At 41.4% G+C, this 24,928-nt stretch overlaps 1 protein-coding gene across 3 annotated transcripts in view; it reads left to right on the top strand.

The window, feature by feature from the left end:
* ITFG1 (integrin alpha FG-GAP repeat containing 1) overlaps nt 1–24,928 on the top strand; it is a 219,656-nt gene that overhangs the window by 155,569 nt on the left and 39,159 nt on the right. For 2 of the 3 annotated variants that reach the window (XM_054048876.1, XM_054048877.1), the window contains one exon: nt 58–136. In XM_054048876.1, the coding sequence (XP_053904851.1) occupies nt 58–136 (79 nt within the window). Of the gene's footprint in view, nt 1–57; nt 137–14,848; nt 15,288–24,928 lie in introns of those variants that run through there. The other variant, XM_054048878.1, reaches the window with a different exon arrangement.

Here is a 24,928-nt window from a genome sequence, read left to right as displayed (position 1 = left end):
AACTTGGAAAAAAATAGAATCAAAGTTTGGATGTTTAATTTCATCTTTGTATTGCAGCCCTTTGGTGTGAATCAGCCTGGACCTTATATCATGTACACAACCGTAGATGCAAATGGGTATCTGAAAAATGGTTCAGGTAGGACCAGTATTTATTTCTTAATACATGTAATTATGATCTTTCTGCACATAATCATCAGCAACATATAGGAGGTTACAAAACATCTACTAAAAAATTAAATGGGTCTGTTTGTTCCTGAACAGTTCTTCCAGTATACAAGGCACAAATACAGTATGTTTTCCATTCAGTTTTCATCATGCATATTTATTGTGACCACTGTAATTACTTCCTTCCGTTTGTCCTATGCAAACGGAGTTGGGATAGCTTCCACTTTCTATCAGAATCTGAGCGTGGGACAGCATCATGAAAAGTTTCATGAACTGAAGCTGTAAAAGATCAGGTTTCCTACTCATTACGTTGTAGTCATATTTATCAGGAGTAGCGATGGGTTTGAAACTTTCAGTCAGAATCTTAATTTTTGTGGAATACCATGCACATGCTACTCACTAAATAAAATCATTTTGGTTAGCTTCTACATGTATGATAATTCATTTAACAAACGCAATGTAGATTTTTTTTTTTCTTTTTTTTTGTATTGTTCAATGCATGTTGTAGGATCGTTGAGTTTTTTTAGTACTGGTGATTCATGTACTGTCTGCTAAGGTAAAATTTCCAAAATTGGATGCCTAAAGTTAACCATCTAAATCCATATCTAGCCACCTAAATAAGGGGCCTGATTTTTCTGAGGGGCCATGTACTTGTATCTCTCATTTAAGTCAATTTAAGTCACGTTACCAGGTTCCAAATTAATTGTAACCAATCAGAAAAAATTATGGCCACATCATGGAAAAACTGTAGCAGTTGAAATTAAACAAAATATTAGGACATATAAGGAATGGGTTATAATACTACAAGTATTATTTGTATAATGGCATAATAAGTGGTATGCCCACACCTGAAATACTATGTTCAGTTTTGGTTACCCTAACTCAGAAAAGATATAAGAGAAATAGAAGGGGTCCAGAAATGAGTGTCAAAAACATCTGCATGAAAAAAGATTGGTAAAATAGGAACTGTTTAGAGGAGAGGATGTGATATGGGTATAACCAAATGATGGAAAGTTAGAAAGAAAGTAAATTCAGTACTTCTATTTACCCTTTAATTGAGTATAAGAGGACGAAGACATATAAAACTAAGATGACAAATTTAAAGCTGATAAAAATAAATACAGTACTTCCTTACACTTATAAAATTTGTGGCCGATACCAAGCTGGGAGGGGTTCCAGGTGCTTTGGAGGATAGGATTAAAATTCAAAATGATCTGGACAAACTGGAGAGATGGTCTGAAGTAAATAGGATGAAATTCAATAAGGACAACTGCAAAGTACTCAATTTAGGAAGGAACAATCAGTTGCACACATACAAAATGGGAAATGACTGCCTAGGAAGGAGTACTGCAGAAAGGGACCGGGGAGTCATAGTGGACCATAAGCTAAATATGAGTCAACAGTGTCACACTGTTGCAAAAAAAGCAAACATCGTTCTGGGAGGTATTAGCAGGAGCGTTGTAAGCAAGACACAAGAAGTAATTCTTCCGCTTTACTCCACCCTGATTAGGCCTCAAATGAAGTATTGTGTCCAGTTCTGGAAAGATGTGGACACTTCAGGACAGATGTGGACAAATAGGAGAAAGTCCAGAGAAGAGCAACAAAAATGATTAAAGGTCTAGAAAACATGACGTATGAGGGAAGAATGAAAAAATTGGGTTTGTTTAGTCTGGAAAAGAGAAGACAGAGGGACATGGTAACAGTTTTCAAGTATATAAAAGATTGTTACAAGGAGCAGGGAGAAAAATTGTTCTTCTTAACCCCTAAGGATAGGACAAGAAGCAGTGTGAGGTTTAGGTTGGACATTAGGAAAAATTTCCTAACTGTCAGGGTGGTTAAGCACTGGAATAAATTGCCTAGGGAGATTGTGGAATCTCCATCATTGGAGATTTTTAAAACCAGGTTAGACACCTCTCAGGAATGGTCTAGATCAGAGGTTCTCAAATTGTGGTCCGTGGACCACTAGTGGTCCGCGAGCACCATTCAGGTGGTCAGTGGATGTTTCCCTCTAAGGTGTGTGCCTGGGTGGCCGCACATGAGCGAATGAAGGGCCACCCACCTAATTAGTGGAGCCGCGCAGGTGTGGCTCCACTAATTAGGTGCCTGGATCATGGAGAAGACGCACATGTAAGGTGAGATGGTGGCCTTGGGGAGAATAGGGGGTAGGTGGGAGGGGGCAGTGGGGTGAGAAGAAGGGGAGGGAATTTGGGACGTTCAGAGCTGCAGTGCCCAAAGAGGTGACTTTTCCCAGCTCCAGGGCTGCGGCTGCCAGGGATAGGTGGTCCTCCTTCCCAGCCTCAGCTCTGTGGCTGCTGTGGCAGTGGAGAGACCCCCCTCCTTCCCAGCCCCAGCTCAGGGGCTGCTACGGTGCAGGGAGAGAGGGCACATCTATCACATTAGAAAGATAAGAGTACTGATATTAAAATATGAGTTGTGTGCTTTTATTTGTAGAACAAAAAAAGTTGTTTATTATTAAGGATTTTTTTTATATAGCGCTTTTATCCAAAGCACTTTACAATAGTTAGCTAATGGTACAAACAACATTTGGAAAGATCATTAAGAGGTCTGCTGAGACCCTCAGCAATTTTCAAGTGGTCCGTGGGGAAAAAAAGTTTGAGAACCACTGGTCTAGAAAATACTTTATCCTGCCATGAGTGCAGGGGACTGGACTAGATGACTTCTCGAGGTCCCTTCCAGTCCTATGATTCTATGATAATACATAATTAACCTGTGGAACTCATTGCCTCATCGTGACGAAGAGCTTAGTAAAATTTTAAAAAGGACATAGACACTAGTATGGTCAAGAGAACATCCATCGTTTCAATAGATAGAATTTAAAAATAGTTTTTTATGATCTATATAAATCTTCATGCTAAAAGGTACAAGTCAACCACTAATGTATAGAGCAGGGGTAGGCAACTTATGGCACGCATGCCAAAGGCGGCACGCAAGCTGATTTTCAGTGGCACTCAAAGTGCCTGGGTCCTGGCCACCGGTCCGGGGGGCTCTGCATTTTAATTTAATTTTAAATGAAGCTTCTTAAACATTTTAAAAACCTTATTTACTTTACATAAAACAATAGTTTAGTTATATATTATAGACTTACAGAAAGACACCTTTTTAAAACGTTAAAATGTATTACTGGCACACGAAACCTTAAATTAGAGTGAATAAATGAAGACTCGGCACACCACTTCTGAAAGGTTGCTGACCCCTGGTATAGAGGAAGAAACTTTTTCTATGGGCAGGTTATTCCATAGTAGTCCACTGTGAGATTTCTTACACCTTCCTCTGAAACACTGTCTTAGACAGGATCCTGGACTAGATGTACCACTGGTCTGATACAGTATGGCAGTTTCTGTTTTCCTGTATGCTTAAATATGGATTTAGGTGCCTTACTTTAGACAAATTAAATTTGAAAATGTTAGCCTACATTTTTAATGAGATGAAGTAATATTTCATGCTAATTCAAAATTCCTTCCTAATACACAGTAGGAATTCATCTTAACAAGTAAATCATTCTGCCAGTGTTTTTCATTTCCCATCTTCATCACTGCAAAGCAAGCTTCATGACCTGAATCTAAAAAAGATCTCTTATATTCTGCTACAAGCATTCAAAACTCCATGATGAGTTCAGACACTTTTTCATTTAATTTTACACTAACATACTGTATTAAAATCAGACAGTGCCCTAAGGGGATAATTTCTCATTGACTAACAACTTGCATCTCTAATTGTTGTCCTTTATCAAGTTTAAAACTTGAGAGGCTTGTCAAAGCTCTCTAAGTTGTAGTCCACCTCATATCAGTCACACTTGAAGACATTGGTAAATCTTAAATATAGAGTTCCCGTACTCTTCTTTAAAGCCATTTTGGCTCAGCATAAGTTTTTAAGTAGGTTGAGTGCTGCATTGTCTATTACTTTATTTCACACTGGACTGCCTTATTCTTCCCATCTTGTCTAGTTGGTGTCTGGATGTCTTGTCTTTTGTGTTTGCATTACTCAGAAGCAAGTCTAGGACATGGAAGTTAGGGATATTAAGATATATATTGTTAAGAGATATTTTTAATGATTGGTGTTTTCATTGTGTTTTGTTGCCAACAAACATTTTTGGTCTTGTGTGCTTAAAATCTGAATGTTGTCTTTGGCAAAAAAAAATCTATTTTTTCCATCTTTTCTGAAAACAGCTTGGAAGGTAATTACATCTGGCCATATGTTTTACTCGTCTTTTTGTTGTGTGGGTATCTCCATCTGTTATACAGAAACGTGGAAGTAAAGATGAAGGACTAGAGTCTACTAATAGGCACTTCCTGTAGTTGTTAATTGAATACTTTGTTGTCCAGTATATCTGTTGTGCTATGTGAGACTAGCCTTCTAGTCTCCAGAAATGTGGACCTATTTATAACATTTCCTTTTGAGAATTAATTTCTGAGGTTTTTGAAAATATTATCCCTAGATTACATCATTAAAGTTAGGTCACTGTATTGGTTAGGGCAGGACCCAAGTCAAAAAGAAACTAACAGTTATGCAGTGAAGTGTAGTATATTTGCTTCCTGTTGTGCATTGAGGCAAAAAGTCTTTATTGAGCTATGAATCAACTTCTTCATTAAGTGCCAGAGGACATATGACCAAGGAATATATAACCATACTACTTCGTATTTTCAGAGAACTAAGACTGCAGATAAGTAACTCTCCTTTCTTTAGCAAACAGTTGTGTATTTCATTAGGGGAAAAAAAGATAAGCAAAAACCACAACCTAAGCAGCTTTATTTCCTTTGGGGGGCGAGGTGTACTATAAATCAAATATACCACAACATAATATTTCTTTAGATTTAATTATACTCATTTGGGTCAGTTGTTTATCCAATCATGTCTCTTTCTCATTCTGTTGCTTGTGACTAATAATACAGTCAGCACAAACTCAAGTTAACAAATCTAACATTGCAAGTGACATAATACTATAAATGTGTATATAACTGTGGAACACCTGGCAGAGTATATATATTTAAACAGCATTATAATAAATATCCCATTTTTAGGGTATAATATTTAAGTATTTAAAATTGCAGACGACTCAAACTTGTCATGCAGATTGTCAGCCAGAATGTATTTTTTTTACCTACGTTGGTTTAATAAATTAAAACTTTTTTTCATTAAAGGATGGCAAAAACATTCCTAGTTCTTCAAGTATTGTCCCTATGGGTGTTCCACTTCAGGTGTACCCACACCCTTTGCACCTTTAGTCAGAGATTTTTGGTATTAGTGCCCATTCAGTCTGGCCATGTGCCCTATTCTTCCTTGTGCCCTGCTCCGAGGCTATATAGGGCTGCTCAGGTGAACTGCCCTCAGATTCTCCTTAACCACTTCAGCCTGAAATGGAGCATTAGTGTCCCTTACTTTCTGAAGTCACTTAGCCTAGTTACCCTTCTTTAGTTATTTTATTTACTTTTATTTAGGGGGACTTTCTCTCAATCTCTTTCCCCTTTCAGGAGGGGAACCTTGTCCTGTTAGATTCTATTTCCCCTGGTATGCCAGGCTCTTCAGGCTCCAAGTGGTGCATCTCTTGCCAGGAGACCATCCCCGTCAACAACATGCATTCCTGATGTATCTGCTGCTTGGGAGAATCTCATATCCCACAAAAGTGCTACATCTGCTCTGCTATTAAGGGCAGGGCAAGAAAAAATTGGGAGCGAAAACTGTGACTCTTAATGATGCAGCATTCCCTCCAAATGGCCTGAGATCCAGGCCAGAAGACACCAGAAGAGCTGCATATACCCTCAGTACCAACAAGGAAACCAGGCCCAACTCTTCAAACCCACCCAGTACTGCAGGAGTTTAGATACTCAAGGGCTCTACTGGTTTTCTGCATTTTCATTTGGTTCAACAAACCCGACTATTTCAATTTGAGTCAATCTGATCTGAAACTAAATATTTCACTTTGATTTTTCAGACCATTTTTTTTTTTTTTTTGAGTTTTCAAGAAAAAAATTAAATTCGCACTACCGCCCCATAGCAGTGGCCCATCTCCAGCCATGGCTATATCTGATCCTTCAGAAGAAAGAGACAAAAACAGAATACATCGGGGAGGGGGAAGGGGAGAGAAATCCCCTTCCTTATCGATATAGATGACTGGTTGAAGTCCTGAAGCATCAGATTTTAGGAACTATAAAATATGAATTGAAAGCTCCCAGGGCCACCAAACCCATACTTCACCACTTCATACAACCTTCATACAGTCTCACTCATAAATTTATCAAGCTCTGTCTTAAAATGAATTAGGTTATTTTCCCCCACAGTTCCCATTGGGAAGCTATTCCAGAACCTCACTCCTCTGATGATAGGAAACCTAATTTCCAGCCCAATATCATGGCCAGTTTATGCCCATTTGTTCGTGTGCCAACATTCTTCTCTAGCTTAAATAGCTTTTCACTCTCCCTGATAGATTTGTAGAGGGTAATCCTGTCCCATCTCAGCCTTCATTTTGCTTGGCTAAACAAGCTAAATTCTTTTAGTCTCCTCATAAGATAAGCTCTCCATTCCCTTGATCAACCCAGTAGGTCTTCTCTGGACCTGTTCCAATTTGAATTAATCAGTCTTGAATATGGGTGACTAGAATTGTATACAGTCCAAATAAGGTCATACCAGTGCCTTGTACAATGACATCAGTTCTTCCCTATGTCTACTGATACTGCTGTATTGCAATATACACAAACTTTCACTAGATGGAGAAACTTTACCCAATCATGATAAATCCTCTTCTGGGTGGTAGTGGTAAGGAACAACCAGAACTGAATTAAAAGTGAATGATGGCTGATATGGTGACCCCATATGGTAATTCATAATATTGTTTTTGATGAGTTTCTCCAACTTTAATAGATTTTTGAGGCTATATAGTTCCTGTGTGTACATCCCACAGCCTTGTTTTCTGACGCTATTTTGTAGCCATAAAACTATAACTAAACTTTGCTCTAAGATATTTTCAGGAAATAGCTGCCTAACTTGTACAATACAGTAAATGGTCCTCTGAACAGAGTTACTGATCTACAGATTCTTATTATCTTAGAAGACATAGTCAATTGGAATCTTAATGTAACAGCCAATCAAAAAGCAACTCAAGCAATAAAGTAGTATTTGTGAGCACTAGTTGATGGTACTAAACTATCAAGTAGAATGATATGAAAGGATGGATATTGCTTTCGAGGAGCAGTGTGAAGAATTTTAAATTATCTATCCATTTAGCAAGTACATAGTCTATTAAATGGGTTCAAAATACTAAAATATTTTGGATGAATCTTTGTTTTTAAAAATAGTGAAGAAAATGAAGACTATAGACAAACTGATAAACATTTACTTCATGAAAAGTTACTTTCAGAATGGATTCTCGTGCAGTATCTATTTCATATTGTAATTTTTCATATCTGAGAAAAGAACAACCAACTTGCAAAAATACACTTAGTTTCTATTCGTATAGTCCTTGATAAAAGTTACTTTATGATCAACAGAATAGCATACTTAAAAGCAGAAATTGTGACTAGTATATTCTGTAAAGAGAAATGGCTGAGATTCCATTTATTGTGTAAAAGCCATGTTATATGAGGTTTTCCATTTTCTTTCGGCAGTGCTTTGCTCTCATTTTAGGACTAAGCTTACAAGAAGAGGATTTGTTTTAAGTGAATATTTTTGCTTTAAAAATTAAGAACCTTAGAATCCCATTTGAAATAAATTGGTTGGACAATAATAAAGTGAAAAAATATTTGTGCATGCTTAGTAGGTGTTTGCTAAAAATCTTACTATTTCGCCTCAAAATGCACATTCTCTCTTTCAGGCATGACAGGCACAGGGTTAATTTGCTCCTTGGTTAATTTGAAAGCGAGTCTGTAAATTAACATAATAAATAAAAACATGTATTAAGACATATAAGATGATCTGATATTCCCTTCTGGCCTTAAACTCTGGCATATTTAACAAGAAAAACAGGAATACAGATTACAAAACAAGTGCAATGTAGTTGAAGAGATGTTGTTGTAGGAATCTTAATGCTTGCATTTCCCAACTTTTTTATTTTGATGGGTTTGTTTTGTTTTTATTTTATGGCAAGATTCTGGTTCCAAACTGTTGTTCACATAGGTGGATGCACGATGAGCTGCATGAGGTATGAAGCACATTCTCCCAGAAACATTGTGTCCTAGATAAGCTTAGAGACTCTGAGAACACTTGGGGAGTATGGATCTGAGCAGTCCCAGTATACCCTTTAACATGGTGCAACAAAGACTCCTGCTGTGCTAGCCTAGTTCTGCTGCTATTGAGTATGATGGGAGGGATGATAGTCCTCTCCCTGCATTGAGTCTGGTGCCACTGTATTTCTTAGACTCCCTCAGCTGTTGCTTAGCAGGAGCACAAAAACCAGAATTTTGCATAGCCCACACTCATGCAAGTGAGGGAGTCTCCTTGGGTCCTCAAATATATATGCAGCTGTGCAGAGGTAGGCACAATTTAATCCATAAAAGCTATTTGTAAGTAATGTGGGTTAAAAAGAGAAAAGAAAAATACTAATTGCATTGTAAGGTTCTATATCCTTCTCTTAGCATGCAAAATTTTGACTATTATTTTCCTTAGCAACTACAATTTCAAAAAGGCCAGTAGGAATGATGGATAATACCTTGCTGTGTTTGTTACTATTCTTTATTCTGAAGTGAGTTGATAGGAGATGTGTCTATATGGACAAGAAGCAAGTTACTTTTCTCGTCAGAAATATCTGCCTAACTGCATGGCTAGCAAAGGTCAAAATATATTATCTCTTAAGTCTGGCAGATTGTAGACACTTTATGTTATGTTGCACTTAGATGAAGAGAGTACATGCTCAGAAATGTTCTTTATTTTGCGGATACAGACTAACACGGCTGCTACTCTGAAACCTTTATTTTAGACAATAATTCAGGGAGGACAGTGTCAGTGTAGTGGTATGAACCTAGTGAGAACACTTTCCAAGAAATGTGTGCTTTAAAATGTGTGCTTATATATATTGAGGTAGAATTTTTGGGTGGAAAGTTATTCTAACTTAAATGATATATATTTTGGGTGTGGGGGAGAACATAGTTGTATAAGCTTATCTTAAAAACTACTTAAATTATCCCCAGCAGAAATATACTGTCCATATGCTTGTGCAATTTTTCAGCTTTATCCTTGCTTAATATAGTAGAGAAGGTCAAATGTAGAGCCATTCCTTAATTGGAAAAGAATCTGAAATACTTTTTATGAAACACAATGCCGTAACAAATTATGTATTTCACTATCACCCACAATCAGTGGGTGAATAAATATCATTTATTCATTAAAAGAGAGAAACTATGGTTTCAATCAACAATGGGCTGATTATTATTTAAGTGTTTTGTGTCCTTTCCAGATCAGGAATGGCTCTGTATGTGAACTTCTCAATTAAATGCATAGTAAATATTGTTGCTGAAAACATTTAAGCTGAAACTTTTAGATGTTCAATTGCTACTAACCTTTTTGGTTAAAATTGAAACAAAAAAAGTCATTTAGCATGGAAACACCCACACCCACACACCTACCTTAGCTACATTGGTAACTCCAAGTAGTACAATGCTAATCAATTAATAATTCTAGTTTAGCATAGAATATCCAATTGAAACTGAAGCCCAATCTGAGAGTGGCACTGCACATTACATTAACACTACAGTGATTTGAATATCTGAAATAAATATTATGTTCCATGTATAGCAGCTCTTTGCAGATTATGAGTTATAGCAATGTGAAGTACAAAGACAACTGCAAATGTATGCAGGGATAAACAGGGCCCCCTAGTCTCAGTGGGCATAGGTCAGACCAGCATGGGGGTGGCCAACCCGCTGGGTCCTATAGGAAGAAAGAGCCCACATGCTTAGTCTCACTTCAACATTTCTTGTCTTCCTGACTCAGAATACATAAGGAATGTGCTGGTGGCGGATGAGACAATTGGCTTTCCAACCACTCATCTCCAATCTCCTTTGTATTTAAAGCCTTCCTGCGTGTCCAGCAGCTATCTTAATGCTATTGTTACTATGCCCTTCCTGTCCTATATTTCAGGAATTGCCAGGCTCCATTTTCAGGACGCTATGGGTCTGAACAGATCACCTGTTTAGGGATCAGGAAGGAATTTTTGCTTCTGGGCCAAATGGACAGGATGTCTAGGGAAGGATTTTGCTTTCCTCACCACATCCTGGGAGCCCAATTTTTAGGTTAAAAGGAATAGATAGAAATTTAATATTAGGAAATAAATCATAGAATTGTAGGGCTGGAAGGGACCTCGAGAGGACTTCTAGTCCAGTCCCCTGCACTCATGGAAGGACTAAGTATTATCTAGACCATGACAGGTGTTTGGTAACCTGCTCTTAAAAATCTCCAATGATGGAGATTCCACAACTTCCTTAGGCAATTTATTCCATCTTAATCACCCTGACAGGAAGTTTTTTTTAATATCCAACCTAAACCACCCTTGCTGCAATTTAAGCCAGTTGCTTCTTGTCCTATCCTCAGAGGTTAAGGAGAACAATTTTTCTCCCTGCTCTTTGTAACAATATTTTATGTACTTGAAAACTGTTATCATGTCCCTCTGTCTTCTTTTCCAGACTAAACAAACACAATTTTTTTCAGTCTTCCCTCATAGATCATGTTTTCTAGATCTTTAATCATTTTTGTTGCTTTTCTCTGGACTTTCTCCAGTTTGTCTACATCTTTCCTGAAATATGATGCCTAGAACTGCATACAATACTTCAGTTGAGACCTAATCAGCATGGAGTAGAATGGAAGAATCACTTCTTGTGTCTTGCTTACAGTACTCCTGCTAATACATTCCAGAATATTTGCCTTTTTTGCAAAAGTGTTACACTGTTGACTCTCATTTAGCTTGTGATCCACTATGACCCCCAGATCCCTTTCTGCAGTACTTATTCCTAGACAGCCATTTCCCATTTTGTATGAGTGCAACTGACTGTTACATCCTAAATGGAGTACTTTGCATTTGTCCTTATTGAATTTCATCCTATTTACTTCAGACCATTTCTCCAGTTTGTCCAGATCATTTTAAATTTTAATCCTATCCTCCAAAGCACTTGAAATCCCTCCCCGTGTACTCTCTATACTAAAGTCAAGATATACCACATCTACCACTTCCCCCATCCACAAGACTTGTTACTCTATCAAAGAAAGTTATTAGGTTGGTTTGACACGATTTGTTCTTGACAAATCATTGCTGACTGTTACTTATCACCTTATTATCTTCTAGGTGTCTAAAAATTGATTGCTTAGGCCTTGTCTACACTACGAGAGTAGTTCGATTTTACTTAAATCGAATTTTTGGAATCGATATTGCAAAGTCGAACGTGTGTGTCCACACTAAGGACAGTAATTCGACTTTGTGAGTCCACACTAACGGGGAAAGCGTCGACATTGGAAGTGGTGCACTGTGGTCAGCTATCCCACAGTTCCCGGAGTCCCCGCTGCCCATTGGAATTCTGGGTGGAGCCGCAAATGCCTTCTGGGTAAAAAAAATGTGTTCAGGGTGCTTTTGGGTAACTGTCGTCATCCGTCCATCACTCCCGCCCTCCCTCCCTGAAAGCGCCGGCGGGAAATCAGTTCGCGTACTTTTCTAGTCAGTGACAGCGCGGACGCCACAGCACTGCGAGCATGGAGCCTGCTGCAACCATCACTGCAGTTGTGGCCGCTCTCAACGCCTCGCAACTTATCATACACCTTTCCCTGAGGCAGATGCAGAAAAGTCAGGCGAGGAGGCTACGTCAACGCGGTGATGGCCTGAAGTCTGAGAGTAGCACAGACCTCTCAGAAAGCAGGGGACCCAGCGCCGAGAACATCACGGTGGCAATGGGTCATGTTGATGCCGTGGAACGGCGATTCTGGGCACGGGAAACAAGCACTGAGTGGTGGGACCGCATAGTGCTGCAGGTCTGGGATGAATCCCAGTGGCTGCGAAACTTTCGCATGCGGAAGGGAACTTTCCTGGAACTTTGTGAGTTGCTGTCCCCTGCCCTGAAGCGCAATGACACCCGGATGCGAGCAGCCCTGACTGTCCAGAAGCGAGTGGCCATAGCCCTGTGGAAGCTTGCAACGCCAGACAGCTACCGGTCAGTCGCGAACCAGTTTGGGGTGGGCAAATCTACCGTGGGGGTTGTTGTGATGCAAGTAGCCAAGGCAATCGTTGATGTACTGCTGCCAAAGGTAGTGACCCTGGGAAACGTGGAGGCGATCATAGATGGCTTCGCAGCGATGGGATTCCCAAACTGCGGTGGGGCCATAGATGGAACTCACATCCCTATCCTGGCACCGGAACACCAGGCCAGCCAGTACATTAACAGAAAGGGCTACTTTTCCATGGTGCTGCAAGCACTGGTGGACCACAGGGGACGTTTTACCAACATCTACGTGGGATGGCCGGGCAAGGTTCATGACGCTCGTGTTTTCAGGAACTCTGGTCTGTTTAGACGGCTGCAGCAAGGTATTTACTTCCCGGACCACAAAATAACTCTTGGGGATGTGGAGATGCCTATAGTCATCCTCGGGGACCCAGCCTACCCGCTAATGCCCTGGCTCATGAAGCCCTATACTGGCGCCCTGGACACTGAAAAAGAACTCTTCAACTACCGGCTGAGCAAGTGCAGAATGGTGGTGGAGTGTGCTTTTGGACGTCTCAAGGGGAGATGGAGAAGCTTACTGACTCGCTGTGATCTCAGCGAAACCAATATCCCCATTGTTATTGCAGCTTGCTGTGTGCTCCACAATCTCTGTGAGAGCAAGGGGGAGACCTTTATGGCGGGGTGGGAGGTTGAGGAAAATAGCCTGGCTGCTGATTACTCACAGCCAGACAGCCGGGCGATTAGAAGAGACCAGCGGGAAGCGCTGTGCATCCGGAAGGCTTTGAAAGCAAAGTTCCTGAGTGAGCAGGGTAACCTGTGACTTTAAAGTTTGTGTATTGAGAAGCTAAACCTGCCCCCGTTTCTTTACCCAGTTAATGTTGACTATCCTATCCAGTTACATACCCCCTTCACCCCACTTCCAACACACGTTTCAAAATAAAAATAGTTCTACTTTGTTAAAGCACACCGTTTTCTTTAATACTGTATTCGCGGGAATTTTTTAAAACTGGGACGCAGACTGTGGTGCGGAGCGGGTGTACTGTAGTGGCGCGAATGCAGCTTCTAAACTCAAGGATTGACAGGCTCCGCTGCGGTGGGATGGTTGTTTCAACGGAGCCTGTCACCCCTCCTGATAGGGACTGTGTGTATGGGGTGGTCTATGTGACTTCGTGGCAGGGGGAGGACGGTTACAGATCCCCTGCTGTGTGGCTCTGTGATCCTGCCTAAGGACCGCCGCTTAAGATCTGTAACTGCCCTCCCCTGCCACAAAGTCACAGAGCAACCCACCCCCCACCACATAACATGAAAACAACCTCCCAGACTAACCAGGGTAACTAGTCACTGCATCACTGCACTATGTATGTGCCCTGCTGCTGTGCCTGCCCCCGACTATATACCCTGCCAAAGGTGACTGTCCTGTCGAATTACCAACCCCCTATCCCCCCCTCCTCCAAAAGAACATGATGGAAACAGTAGTTAACAGAAACGTATTTTTTATTATCAACCAAACATGGAACTGGGAAAGTGAAACTTGGACGGGGGCTTGTGTCAGGCGGGAAGGAAAGAACTTGTCAAATTTTGGGGAATGAGAGCCTTCTGCTGCTCGAGCTCTCTGCAGGGGTGGAGTGAGAGTTAGCAGGGACTCTGCCGCCTCTCCTTCTGTGCACTTTGGGTGAGGGGAGTATGGGACTTGGTGGCGGGGGAGGGCGGTTAGAGATGGACTGCAGCGGGGCTCTGTCCTCCTGCCTCCGTTCCTGCAGAACATCCACAAGGCGCCGGAGCGTGTCCGTTTGCTCCCTCATTAGTCCAAGCAGGGTTTGAGTCGCCTGCTGGTCTTCCTGACGCCACCTCTCCTCCCGATCCATGTTGGCTTGGTGCATTCGGGTCAAGTTCTCCCGCCACTGGGTCTGCTGTGCTGCCTGGGCTCTGGAGCAGGCTATAAGCTCCGAGAACATGTCCTCCCGTGTCCTCTTCTTCTTATGCCTAATCCGCGCTAGCCTCTGGGAGTGTGATGACAGGCTAGGTTGTGAGACAGTCGCAGATGGGGCTGTGGGAATGGGAAAAAGGGAGTGAATTCCTCAGAAAGATAAATGTAGTTGTGAACAAAGAACATAGTCTTTCTCTGTTAACAAGACCATGCACAGCACCTATCACATGCGCACTCAGCACAAGGTCGAATTCTCGGCCTTCGCATTCAGTGCCTGGGGTCTTCTACAGCACATTTGAGAAGCCTCTCAGGAGAACGGAATTTCTGTTGCAGGCAGACATGGTAAGCCGTAGACTTGTGGCAGCTTAAAACTTTAATATTAGCAATGGCCTCATTTCATATTGAAATCAATGTCGGTCCCTGCTGCCAGCAATTCGGCAAACAGGAAGTCTGCTCCTGTCCCACACCCTCGCGGCTGTCCCCGGGAACGATCCCTTTCGGCTGCCCCTCTCCCGCCTCCACCGCGTGGCTGCAAACCAGCGGTTACAGTTCTGTAAAGGAACGGCAAAGCAGTCCCAACACTAACATTCCCCTACCTCATTCAAAGCAGGTCATCATGAGCGACATCACCCTCATGAGGATCTCTGACAGCGAGAAAGAGCGAATGCTCCGGGAAAGCCTGCAAAGACCAGGGCCGTATGCCGCCATGCTGTGCAGAGCAATGATTCCAGAGTACTTGATAGTCTCGTGGCGTGGCAACGTGTCCTACTACGGAGGACCCAATAAGGCCGCTCTCCCCAAGAACCTAATGCAGCGGATTTCCAATTACCTCCAGGAGAGCTTCCTCGAGATGTCACAGGAGGATTTCTGCTCCATCCCCGGACATATAGACCGCATTTTACTGTATCTGCTGTAGCAGTGACTAACCAGTAGAGCGGCTTGGGCAGGACAATCATGCAAAACCGGACATTGCTAGATTTTTTTTCAATAGTTGCACTGCCCATGACTGAACCGTTAAGCTAATCAAACTAATCATGAGAAACCCATTTTTTAAATTGTTAATATTCCTGTTCTGTTACAAATAAATGTTTAGATTTTTACAACACTTACTGGCTGATCCTTCCCCAGATTCTGTGTCCGGGGTAACGGCTGGGGAGGGTTGGTAGGGGATCTCTGTAAGGGTGATGAAGAGATCCTGGCTGTCGGGGAAATCAGCGTTGTGAGCGCTGTCGACTGCCTCGTCCTCCTCATCTCCTTCCTCATCTTCCCCGTCCGCTAACATGTCCGAGGATCCAGCCGTGGACACTATCCCATCCTCAGAGTCCACGGTCACTGGTGGGGTAGTGGTGGCGGCCGCACCGAGGATGGAATGCAGTGCCTCATAGAAACGGGATGTCTGGGGATGGGATCCGGAGCGTCCGTTTGCCTCTTTGGTCTTCTGGTAGCCTTGTCTCAGCTCCTTGATTTTCACGCGGCACTGCGTTACATCCCGGCTGTATCCTCTCTCTGCCATGTCTTTAGAGATCTTCTCGTAGATCTTTGCATTCCGTCTTTTGGATCGCAGCTCGGAAAGCACGGACTCATCGCCCCACACAGCGATGAGATCCAAGACTTCCCGATCAGTCCATGCTGGGGCCCTCTTTCTATTCTGAGATTGCACGGCCATCACTGCTGGAGAGCTCTGCATCGTTGCCAGTGCTGCTGAGCTCGCCACGATGTCCAGACAGGAAATGAGATTCAAACTGGCCAGACAGGAAAAGGAATTCAAATTCAAATTTTCCCGGGGCTTTTCCTGTGTGGCAGTTCAGAGCATCCGAGCTCGTACTGCTGTCCAGAGCGTCAACAGAGTGGTGCACTGTGGGATAGCTCCCGGAGCTATTAGCGTCGATTTCCATCCACACCTAGCCTAATTCGACATGGCCATGTCGAATTTAGCGCTACTCCCCTCGTCGGGGAGGAGTACAGAAGTCGAATTAAAGAGACCTCTGTGTCGAACTAAATACCTTCGCGGTGTGGACGGGTGCAGGGTTAATTCGATGTAACGGCGCTAACTTTGACATAAACGCCTAGTGTAGACCAGGCCTTAATTATTTGCTCCATTATCTTTCCAGGTACTGAAGTTAAGCTCCCTGGGTTGTCCTTATTCCCTTTCTTATAGATTGGCACTATATTTGCCCTTTTTCTGTCCTCTGGAATCTCTCTCGTCTTCATGACTTTTCAAAGATAATCACTAATGGCTCAGATATCTCCTCAGTCAGCTCCTTGAGTATTCTAGGGTGTATTTCATCAGGCCCTGGTGACTTGAAGACATCTAACTTGTCTAAGTAATTTTTAACCTGTTCTTTCCCTATTTTAGCATCTGATCCTACCTCACATTCACTGGCATTCATTAAGTTAGATGTCCAGTTGCTACTAAATTATTTGATGAAAACTGAAACAAAAAGTAATTTACCATGAAATGTTTAATTCATCTCAGCTTGTGGCCAGTGTGGATGGAAGTTTAAAAGGCCTAGCTCTCAGGGTAAACGTGAGTGGAGACACACGATATGGCAGGTGTTCGTATTACCTTGTAGGGAAAAGGGGAGACCTTATTTTTCACAGTTCTTATCTAAAAATGATTCATTATCTAAGTAGGCTCTAAAAAGAGCTGATACAAGTCATCATGAGCAAATAACTCCCTTGTTCATTTTCCAATTGAAACATGACCTCCTCATGTATACATACACAAAATGGCACCCTGAATGGTAGCCTTAGTAGAGTGGCTGAGGATTGAGTGGTTCATGGCAACTAAATTACCCTGTCATCCCATAGTGATCCCTCCAGCTCAGGGTTGAGGCGAATCAGCATGATAGTTTGAAGAAACTTTTATTATTACAGCCTATGCTATACCTCTTCTGGAGGTCTCCAGGAATGTTAATTTGGCATCTCTTATATAGGCTACATTCATACAAAAAGAAAAATAATATAAATACCTCCCTCATTCTATACACACCCTATCCATTAAATAGCATAAGATGTTGACATTCCATTCTAAATTTTTCTTGGATATGAGGTGTCAGACTACTGGAAACATATGTAACTAATTTTAGAGGGGTAGCCGTGTTAGTCTGTATCAGTAAAAACAACGAGGAGTCCTTGTGGCATCTTAGAGACTAACAAATTTATTTGGGCATAAGCTTTTGTGGGCTATAACCCACTTCATCAGATGCATGGAGTGCTAACGAGGCCAGTTCAATCAGGGTGGATGTGGCCCATTCCCAACAGTTGACAAGGAGGTGTGAGTCTCAATGGAGGGAAAATTACTTTTTGTAGTGACCCAGTCACTCCCAGTCTTTATTCAGGCCTAATTTGATCGTGTCAAGTTTGCAAATTAATTCCAGTTCTGCAGTTTCTCGTTGAAGTCTGTTTTTGAAAGTTTTTTGTTGAAGAATGGCCACTTATAAGTCTGTTATTGAATGTCTAGGGAGATTGAAGTGCTCTCCTACTGGTTTTTGAATGTTACAATTCTTCATGTTTGATTTGTGACCATTTATTCTTTTGTGTAGAGACTATACAGTTTGGCCAATCTACCTGGCAGAGGGGCATTGCTGGCACATGATGGCATATATCACGTTGGTAGATGTGCAGGTGAACAAACCCCTGATGGTGTGGCTGATCTGGTTAGGTCCTATGATGGTGTTCCTTGAATAGATATGCGGACAGAGTTGGCAACGGGGTTTGTTGCAGGGATTGGTTCCTGGGTTAGTGTTTCTGTTGTGTGGTGTGTAGTTGCTGGTGAGTATTTGCTTCAAGTTAGGGGGCTGTCTGTAAGCGAGGATTGGCCTGTCTCCCAAGATCTGTGAGGGATCATCCTTCAGGATCGATTGTAGATCCTTGAAGATGCGCTGGAGAGGTTTTAGTTGGGGGCTGTAGGTGATGGCCAGTGCTGTTCTTTCTAAAACACACAGTGCCCCTTTTTGACCTGAGCAGCAAGTCAAAGTTTGACGCTCTGGGTACATTCCAGTTGGAAGCAGAAATTGATGAAGTCTTGTATTTCTTTTTTATGCAGTCTTGTTTATTTACAATAAATGTACAAAGTCAGTTTTTTAGTCTACAGCGCCATGCCTCTTTAGCCAACACCAGACCCAAAGGTGCTCTCTCTAGTTTTTTCCAGTCACAGTGTGCTCAGTTTACTACTTGGCCATCTTACTTTTTACTCCCCTCCCCCCCTGGTTCTTGTCTGTTTTCTCTCACATCCACACATGGTCACAATACCCAGTGGAACCCCCAACCCACATGGTGCTTGTTTCTGGGTAGATTTTAATAGGCCTAGTTTTAGTTGTGGCCCCGTGGCCGTCTTTTACAACTATCTTAAATGAAGAGTGCATTCTCATACCAATTTTAATGAGGTTTCAACTCAACCCATAACAAGGTTTCGTCCAGCTCATTTCAGTACTATATTTTTTATGAATAATGTAAAAAGTGAGAGTAATAATAACTAGCACTTGCATGGAGTTTTCCTTTTCACACTCTTTTCTAACATTATCATATTCTCATAATTCCCCTATAACATTGGTAAATAGTAGTAGCCTCTGTTTAATTACAAATGGGGGAAAAGTGACTGGCCTAAGGCTACTGGAGGGTAGTAGTTGTCAGAGTGGCCATTAAAAATGATCTGGTTCTGAGTCTTGATCCTGCGCCTAAACCATTGCACCCATATCTCTTTGAGAGAAATTCAGTTGCAGCAAAACTGTTACAATTAGAGGCCATAGTTCTCCAGTGCTTTTACTCAGTTTTGTACCATTTCATCCTGGCAGAAAACAGATTTAAATACAGTGGATCTTAGGATTCACCTTGGGTGGCACAGAAAACGGCAGCACCAACTTCTACAACACCTTCCCTCCTTGCACCCCAGCAATTTGCTGTTGGCAGTACAACCTCTGGCACAGCACAATTTACAGCAGTCTTAGGCTGCTCTAAGCTGTGCATATGGACCAGTCTGGGGCTCACCAGTTCCGTATTGGGGAAGCACAAAAATGACTTAAAACTTTCGCCCCAGTCCTGAGATTTGCCCTGTGCCCAAGATCTGCCCAGAATCCAGCTTAAATTTGAAAAAATGAGACTTCAGCCAGACATTTTGAACTATTTCCAGAAATGAATGAATTTCCTTTTTAAAATATTTTGAACTGACTACATACAGTAGGTTAAGGATGAATGTTACCTTGGATTTCTATCCTTAACTCTGAATTTCCATGCTTTTATGGATTTATAACAAATGCTTAACATTATTTTAACAGTGTTTTGGAGCTGAAGAATAGAATTCTAAGCAACGGTGCAAGCCATCAGTCAGTGTATTGTAGCTGAAGCTGAGCACAAAGTAAATTGAGAGTGTCCTGAAAAAAAGAAGGTGCATTCAGTAAAACTAACCAGCTATAGAAAGAGGAGGATTTTTTTTAGTAATGATTTTGTATAATGAGTGATTTTGCTTGCTGTAATGAGGATATTAGCGTCCAGTCTTCTACAGAAATCTTCAGTGAAAGGATTGTCTAGCAGTAAAAAGCATGTAACACTTTTGGATGTAGTCTAAAAGAACACCTACATACAATCATTTTATAGGTTAAACCTAAGCAACAGATTCAGATGTTCAGCACCCACTCACATCTTTTCAACAGTTAACATGTTAAGTATAAAAGATCAAAGAATTTTGTTTTATCTCTGCTTTACTCATAGATGGAATGTGGCATATGATAACATTGATTAGCCTTTTAAATTTAATGCATTCATTCAATAAATTGTCAGGCACTGAAATTAAAATTGCAGTAAATTCAGTAATAATCTCTTTTTATACACCAAAATTAATTGATTGAGTGGATAGCTGAATTATTTGACACATTAACACTTTTAAAACCTATTCTTTAAAAATGCTATTATATAGTAAAAATCAACATTTTAATTACATGGCAGGAAATTAGTATGTTTTACTAGAGAATTACAAAGAAAACTCAGTTTGCAAATTGCCTGGATACAGGATTTTTTTGCGGGGGTGGGGACATAAGTGTTTTGGTTTTTTTTAAGCAATTGGTTTTCTGTGCCACAAGGTAAGTAATGGTTATTCTTTTCTGTCATTGGAGCCAGGGTGAAACATTTGGAACAATAGCAGCATAATCGTTCAGAACATTAAACTTCAAGGTGAAAAGCTCACCTCACTCAACAAATATCTTGTTTTCCCCACAGTAAGCAGGTTTGAAAGTGGATCTGAAATGTTCCTCATAAAAAATGTGCTATCAATTTTTGGAGGGCTTGGGTTGGATCACAGATGCATGTTTCCACTGTTAGCCATATTAGAATTAGTAGCAATAATAGGTTTCTAAAAATAAAAACCAAATGCTACACCATTAGTGACATTCGTCTTATTGATAATTGTCATAGTTCTAATGTGTAGGCGTTCTTATTTATACATTGGTTTTCACAGTGTTCTACAGAGTAGAACAAACTAGACTACTGCCCCAAGGAGCACACAGTCTGGTTCAGTTGATACATGACATGCTAAAACTAGTTAATATGACACACAACCTCTACAAAAAAAATATTTTTGAGGGGGAAATGGAAATTTCTCTCTTTAGTTTTTATATTGGTGGGGGGCAGGCACTGTTTTAAACTGTCAGGATTATTTAACAAGTTGCCCTCTAGCTGAGAGGTTTAATTGTCAACTTTGGTGTTGCAGAAAATGTTTAAGCTGAGTGAAACAGCTCTCTTTCCTCTGCATTTTTATTTCTAAATACATGTTTGCTCAGTGATTTAATTAGACAAAACAGATAAGGTGATAGAACCAGTACTGCTATTAAATATTCCTGTTCTCTAATACTTTTGCATATATGTCGTCAGCATATTTAACAGTTCTTCTGCTGGTTAAAATGTTGGCATGTCATTAATGCAAGATGTAAAAAGTAGAAACCCCAATATTCATCCTTTTGGCCTTCTTTTCAGGGATATATGGTTCTTTAACGCATTTGATTTCATAATCAGTGAGTTATTTAAAGTGATTTTCTCCAAAACAGATGTTCATGTGTTTCCAAAACAGCATAAATAAATTCAGGTCCTTTTTAAATTAAGGATTAACAGGTATGGATCAACCAGAACAAATGTGTTTATGAACCGTACAAAGATTCTTAAGTTATCCCTCTGTTGTGCACTGTACCGTAGGTAGAGCCCTGCAAATCCATTGATATCCACTTTATATCTGCAGATATCATCCCTGCACAGAGAATAATGAACTTTGTGATCTAATAGCTTTTTCCAATTTTGATCTTATGTAGTCCTATAAGCTAAAGGAATCAGTGTCTAAGCTTCTGCTTAATCTACAAGTTTGGGTAATTGGTCCATCCACTTTCCACTAGGGTGACCAGACAGCACATGTGAAAAATCAGGACGGGGGTGGGGGGTAATAGGAGCCTATATAAGAAAAAGACCCAAAAATCGGGACTGTACCTATAAAATCGGGACATCTGGTCACCCTACTTTCCACGACTACAAAAAAAGAGGATTACTCCAATATTACCATTAATAACTGTATCCCCAAGAGAGTGCCCTATGAATGATGAGATGTAACATGCATCCTCTACCTGTGGCAGTCCCTTGTATTGCTGGTCAAGCTCCTAATTACCCCTGCAGAAAGTTTCTCTATAGGTTCTCTTCATCCATACTGTACTACTTGGCTGAGGAAGCACGGTAAGAATTCACATAAAGATGACTGATCAGCATTAAATTCTGTTATCTATTGACCCTCTGACACACACTGACAATGAGAAAAGGGCACAAGAGGTCACCACTACCCTTTACACATAGGTAACTTTTCAGTACCCTGCCCCTTATCCAGCCTCAGCACTGTCTTCTGGACACCTTTACAACTCCAAGCTTTTATGTTTTTGTTGGAGTTTTTTAAACCTTTCATGGCAAACTAATCTTTCACCTGTTGCTGAGGCAGCACCTGTGGCCCTCCTGGGCTTGCACAACTTGGATTTGCCTCTTATTATTTTACTGCTGCATTGGGTCCTTATGTTTGGCATTATAGTTGGACTGTGAGCTGCATACAAATTTGTTGCAGCCATTTTACTAACATACTGAAACACAAGCATTGCATTGCAATTCATACTAGACAACAGTGAAATGTAATGCCGTATTTTAATAGATACCTGATGACACTGCAGTATTCCCTTAGAACACATTAAATATGATGGTGTGTGTCTGTAATAGGGGGCTGAGGGTTAAGGTGGAATAAGTTGAATTTATAACTGAATATTAAATTGTAGGACATAGAGAATCACACTTTCATATTATGCCTGATTTTGTGGGTGGCTTTTTCTTCATTAATCTGTGTTTCTAAGTGAAGTGATAGCTTTCTTATCTCTAGTTATACAGCTACAGTGAAAGGACCATGTGCAATTTTGTTTGTTGAATATCCATCTCAACTAGATAAACAATTCTTACTAGTCTCTTGGATGGTTACCTAATATGAGTTTTGCTATGTTTCTATTGAGAGAGGAACTTGTGTTATAGTTTGATTAGGAAGCTCATTCTAATTTCTGATATCAAATACAATACTGCCATCCTTAAACACTAAAATCATAAAAGTCATGCCTCAAAAAATTATAAGATTGTAAAATAAATACATTTAAATTCTTTAGTTTTGTAGTTTATAAGCCTTTAGCAGATATACTTTGCAGTTGCAATCATGTGACCTAAAACATTTTTTTAAATGAAAGCTGTGGCTTTAAGAAAAACACCAAATATTATGAGATTCATAATACAGGCGAGTCTCATCATATGCACATTTAACACATGCGAATTCAGCTTTGCGCGGTCGGCAAAAACAACAAAAAAAGAAAAAAATAACAATTTAAATTCCGCCCGCCATTACACTCAATGTAACTTTGACTATACGTGATTTTCGCTTTACGTGCTGACAGCGGAACGTAACCTCAGCGTAAGATGAGACTCGCCTGTACTTCAAATATTAGATTTGTAAGTTGAAAATGTACATACATTGATTTGTGTTCTCCCCCCTTCACACCTCTCACCTGCCCCAAAGCGTCCTGCTATGCCAGCCTAAGTGAGGATACTCAGTCTCAAAAGGGTGGGCAAAAGGAACTGCCTCCAGAATTGTTTGGGTCTGTGAAGGAGGTTGGATGGAGTTTGCTGTAGAGCAGGCCAAGAAGAAAACCGGTGACTTATTCCAGACAGGGTGGAAACAAAGGGAGCCACATCCTGATTCCCCAGAGAGCTGAAGTTATCATTACTGCATAACTCTGAACTCAGAACATAGCTCATGCTCTACACAAGTATTCCTCAGTCAGTGGGTCACAACTCCCAAAGGGGTCAAAAAAGGCAAGCAGGGAGGCTGGAAATTATATTACAATCTAAAGCAAGGAAAATCTTGCTCCCCCACTCCCTGCACACCCGTAACGTTCAAAGTCAAGTTTTTTTGTCTACCTGTTGAAAAACACACACAAATCAATGATATAGGCTTATTGTTATCATTGATACTTTTTTCCTCTGATTTCTATAGTCAGTGTGAGGGGGGTCTTGAATTTTATTTTATGTTTTTTAACTTTGAATGGCTCACCACCCTGAAAAGTTTAAGAAACACTGCTGTGCACCATGCAACCCTGGAAAGGGAGCAGTAGACCACATACTAGGATTTCAACATATATGGGTGGGGGGCGGTCCCTATAGCTGCAATTATGACATAATTGTGTGAACTGGCTTTGTCCTATTTCTATTGCCTGTGGCGTTCTGCAGCCGTCTGCATTATTCCACCCCGCATGGCTACACTTGCGAGTTAGAGTGCATTAAAGCAGCCCAGTGCGCTCTAACTCATGATGCGTCCACACTGGCAAGGTGCATCGAGCACTCTGACTCCTCGACTAGAGCGCTCCTGGTAATCCACCTCGGCAAGTGGAATAACGTTTGATACGCCCCCACTGGAGCGCCTCAGCGCCAATGTGGATGCCCTGGTCTCTTAATGTGCTCTGATCGGCCTCCAAAAGTGTCTCACAATGCCTATTCTAGCCATTCTGGTCATCAGTTTGAACTCTACTGCCCTGCCCTCAGGTGACCAACTGTCAGACCCGCCCTTTAAATTCTCTGTGAATTTTGAAAATCCCCTTCCTGTTTGCTCAGCCAGGCATGGAGTGCTCTCAGCTAATCTTTCTAGGTGACCATGCCTCCATGTGCCAAGCGATCCCCAGTATGGAATAATAGCAAAGTGCTGGACCTCATCAGTGTTTGGGGGAGAAAGCTGTCCAGTCCCAGCTGCACTCCAGCCATAGGAATTACAATACCTTCGGGCAGATATCAAAGGACATGATAGAAATGGGCCATGACCGGGACGCACTGCAGTGCAGGGTTAAAGTGAAGGAGCTGCAGAATGCCTACCACAAAGCACGGGGGGCAAAACGCCGTTCTGGTGCTGCCCCGCGACCTGCTGTTTCTACAAAGAGCTGGACGCGATACTTGGGGGCGATCCCACCTCCACTCAGAGTATCACCACGGACACTTCAGACTACAGCCCAGTCCATCAAGGCAGGAGGAGGAGGAGCAAAGCGGGAGTGAGGGTGCTGTTGCGGAGGAAGACACCGCGGAATCCCTAGATACATGCAGCCAGGAGCTGTTAAGCCAGGAGGAAGGTAACCAGTCGTTGTGGCCGGTG

This window comes from Malaclemys terrapin, chromosome 14 (assembly GCF_027887155.1).
Source record: "Malaclemys terrapin pileata isolate rMalTer1 chromosome 14, rMalTer1.hap1, whole genome shotgun sequence".
Lineage (NCBI taxonomy): Eukaryota > Metazoa > Chordata > Testudines > Emydidae > Malaclemys > Malaclemys terrapin.
The sequence above is the reverse complement of the archived record's forward strand: the minus strand, read 5'-3'. Positions and strand labels throughout refer to the sequence as shown.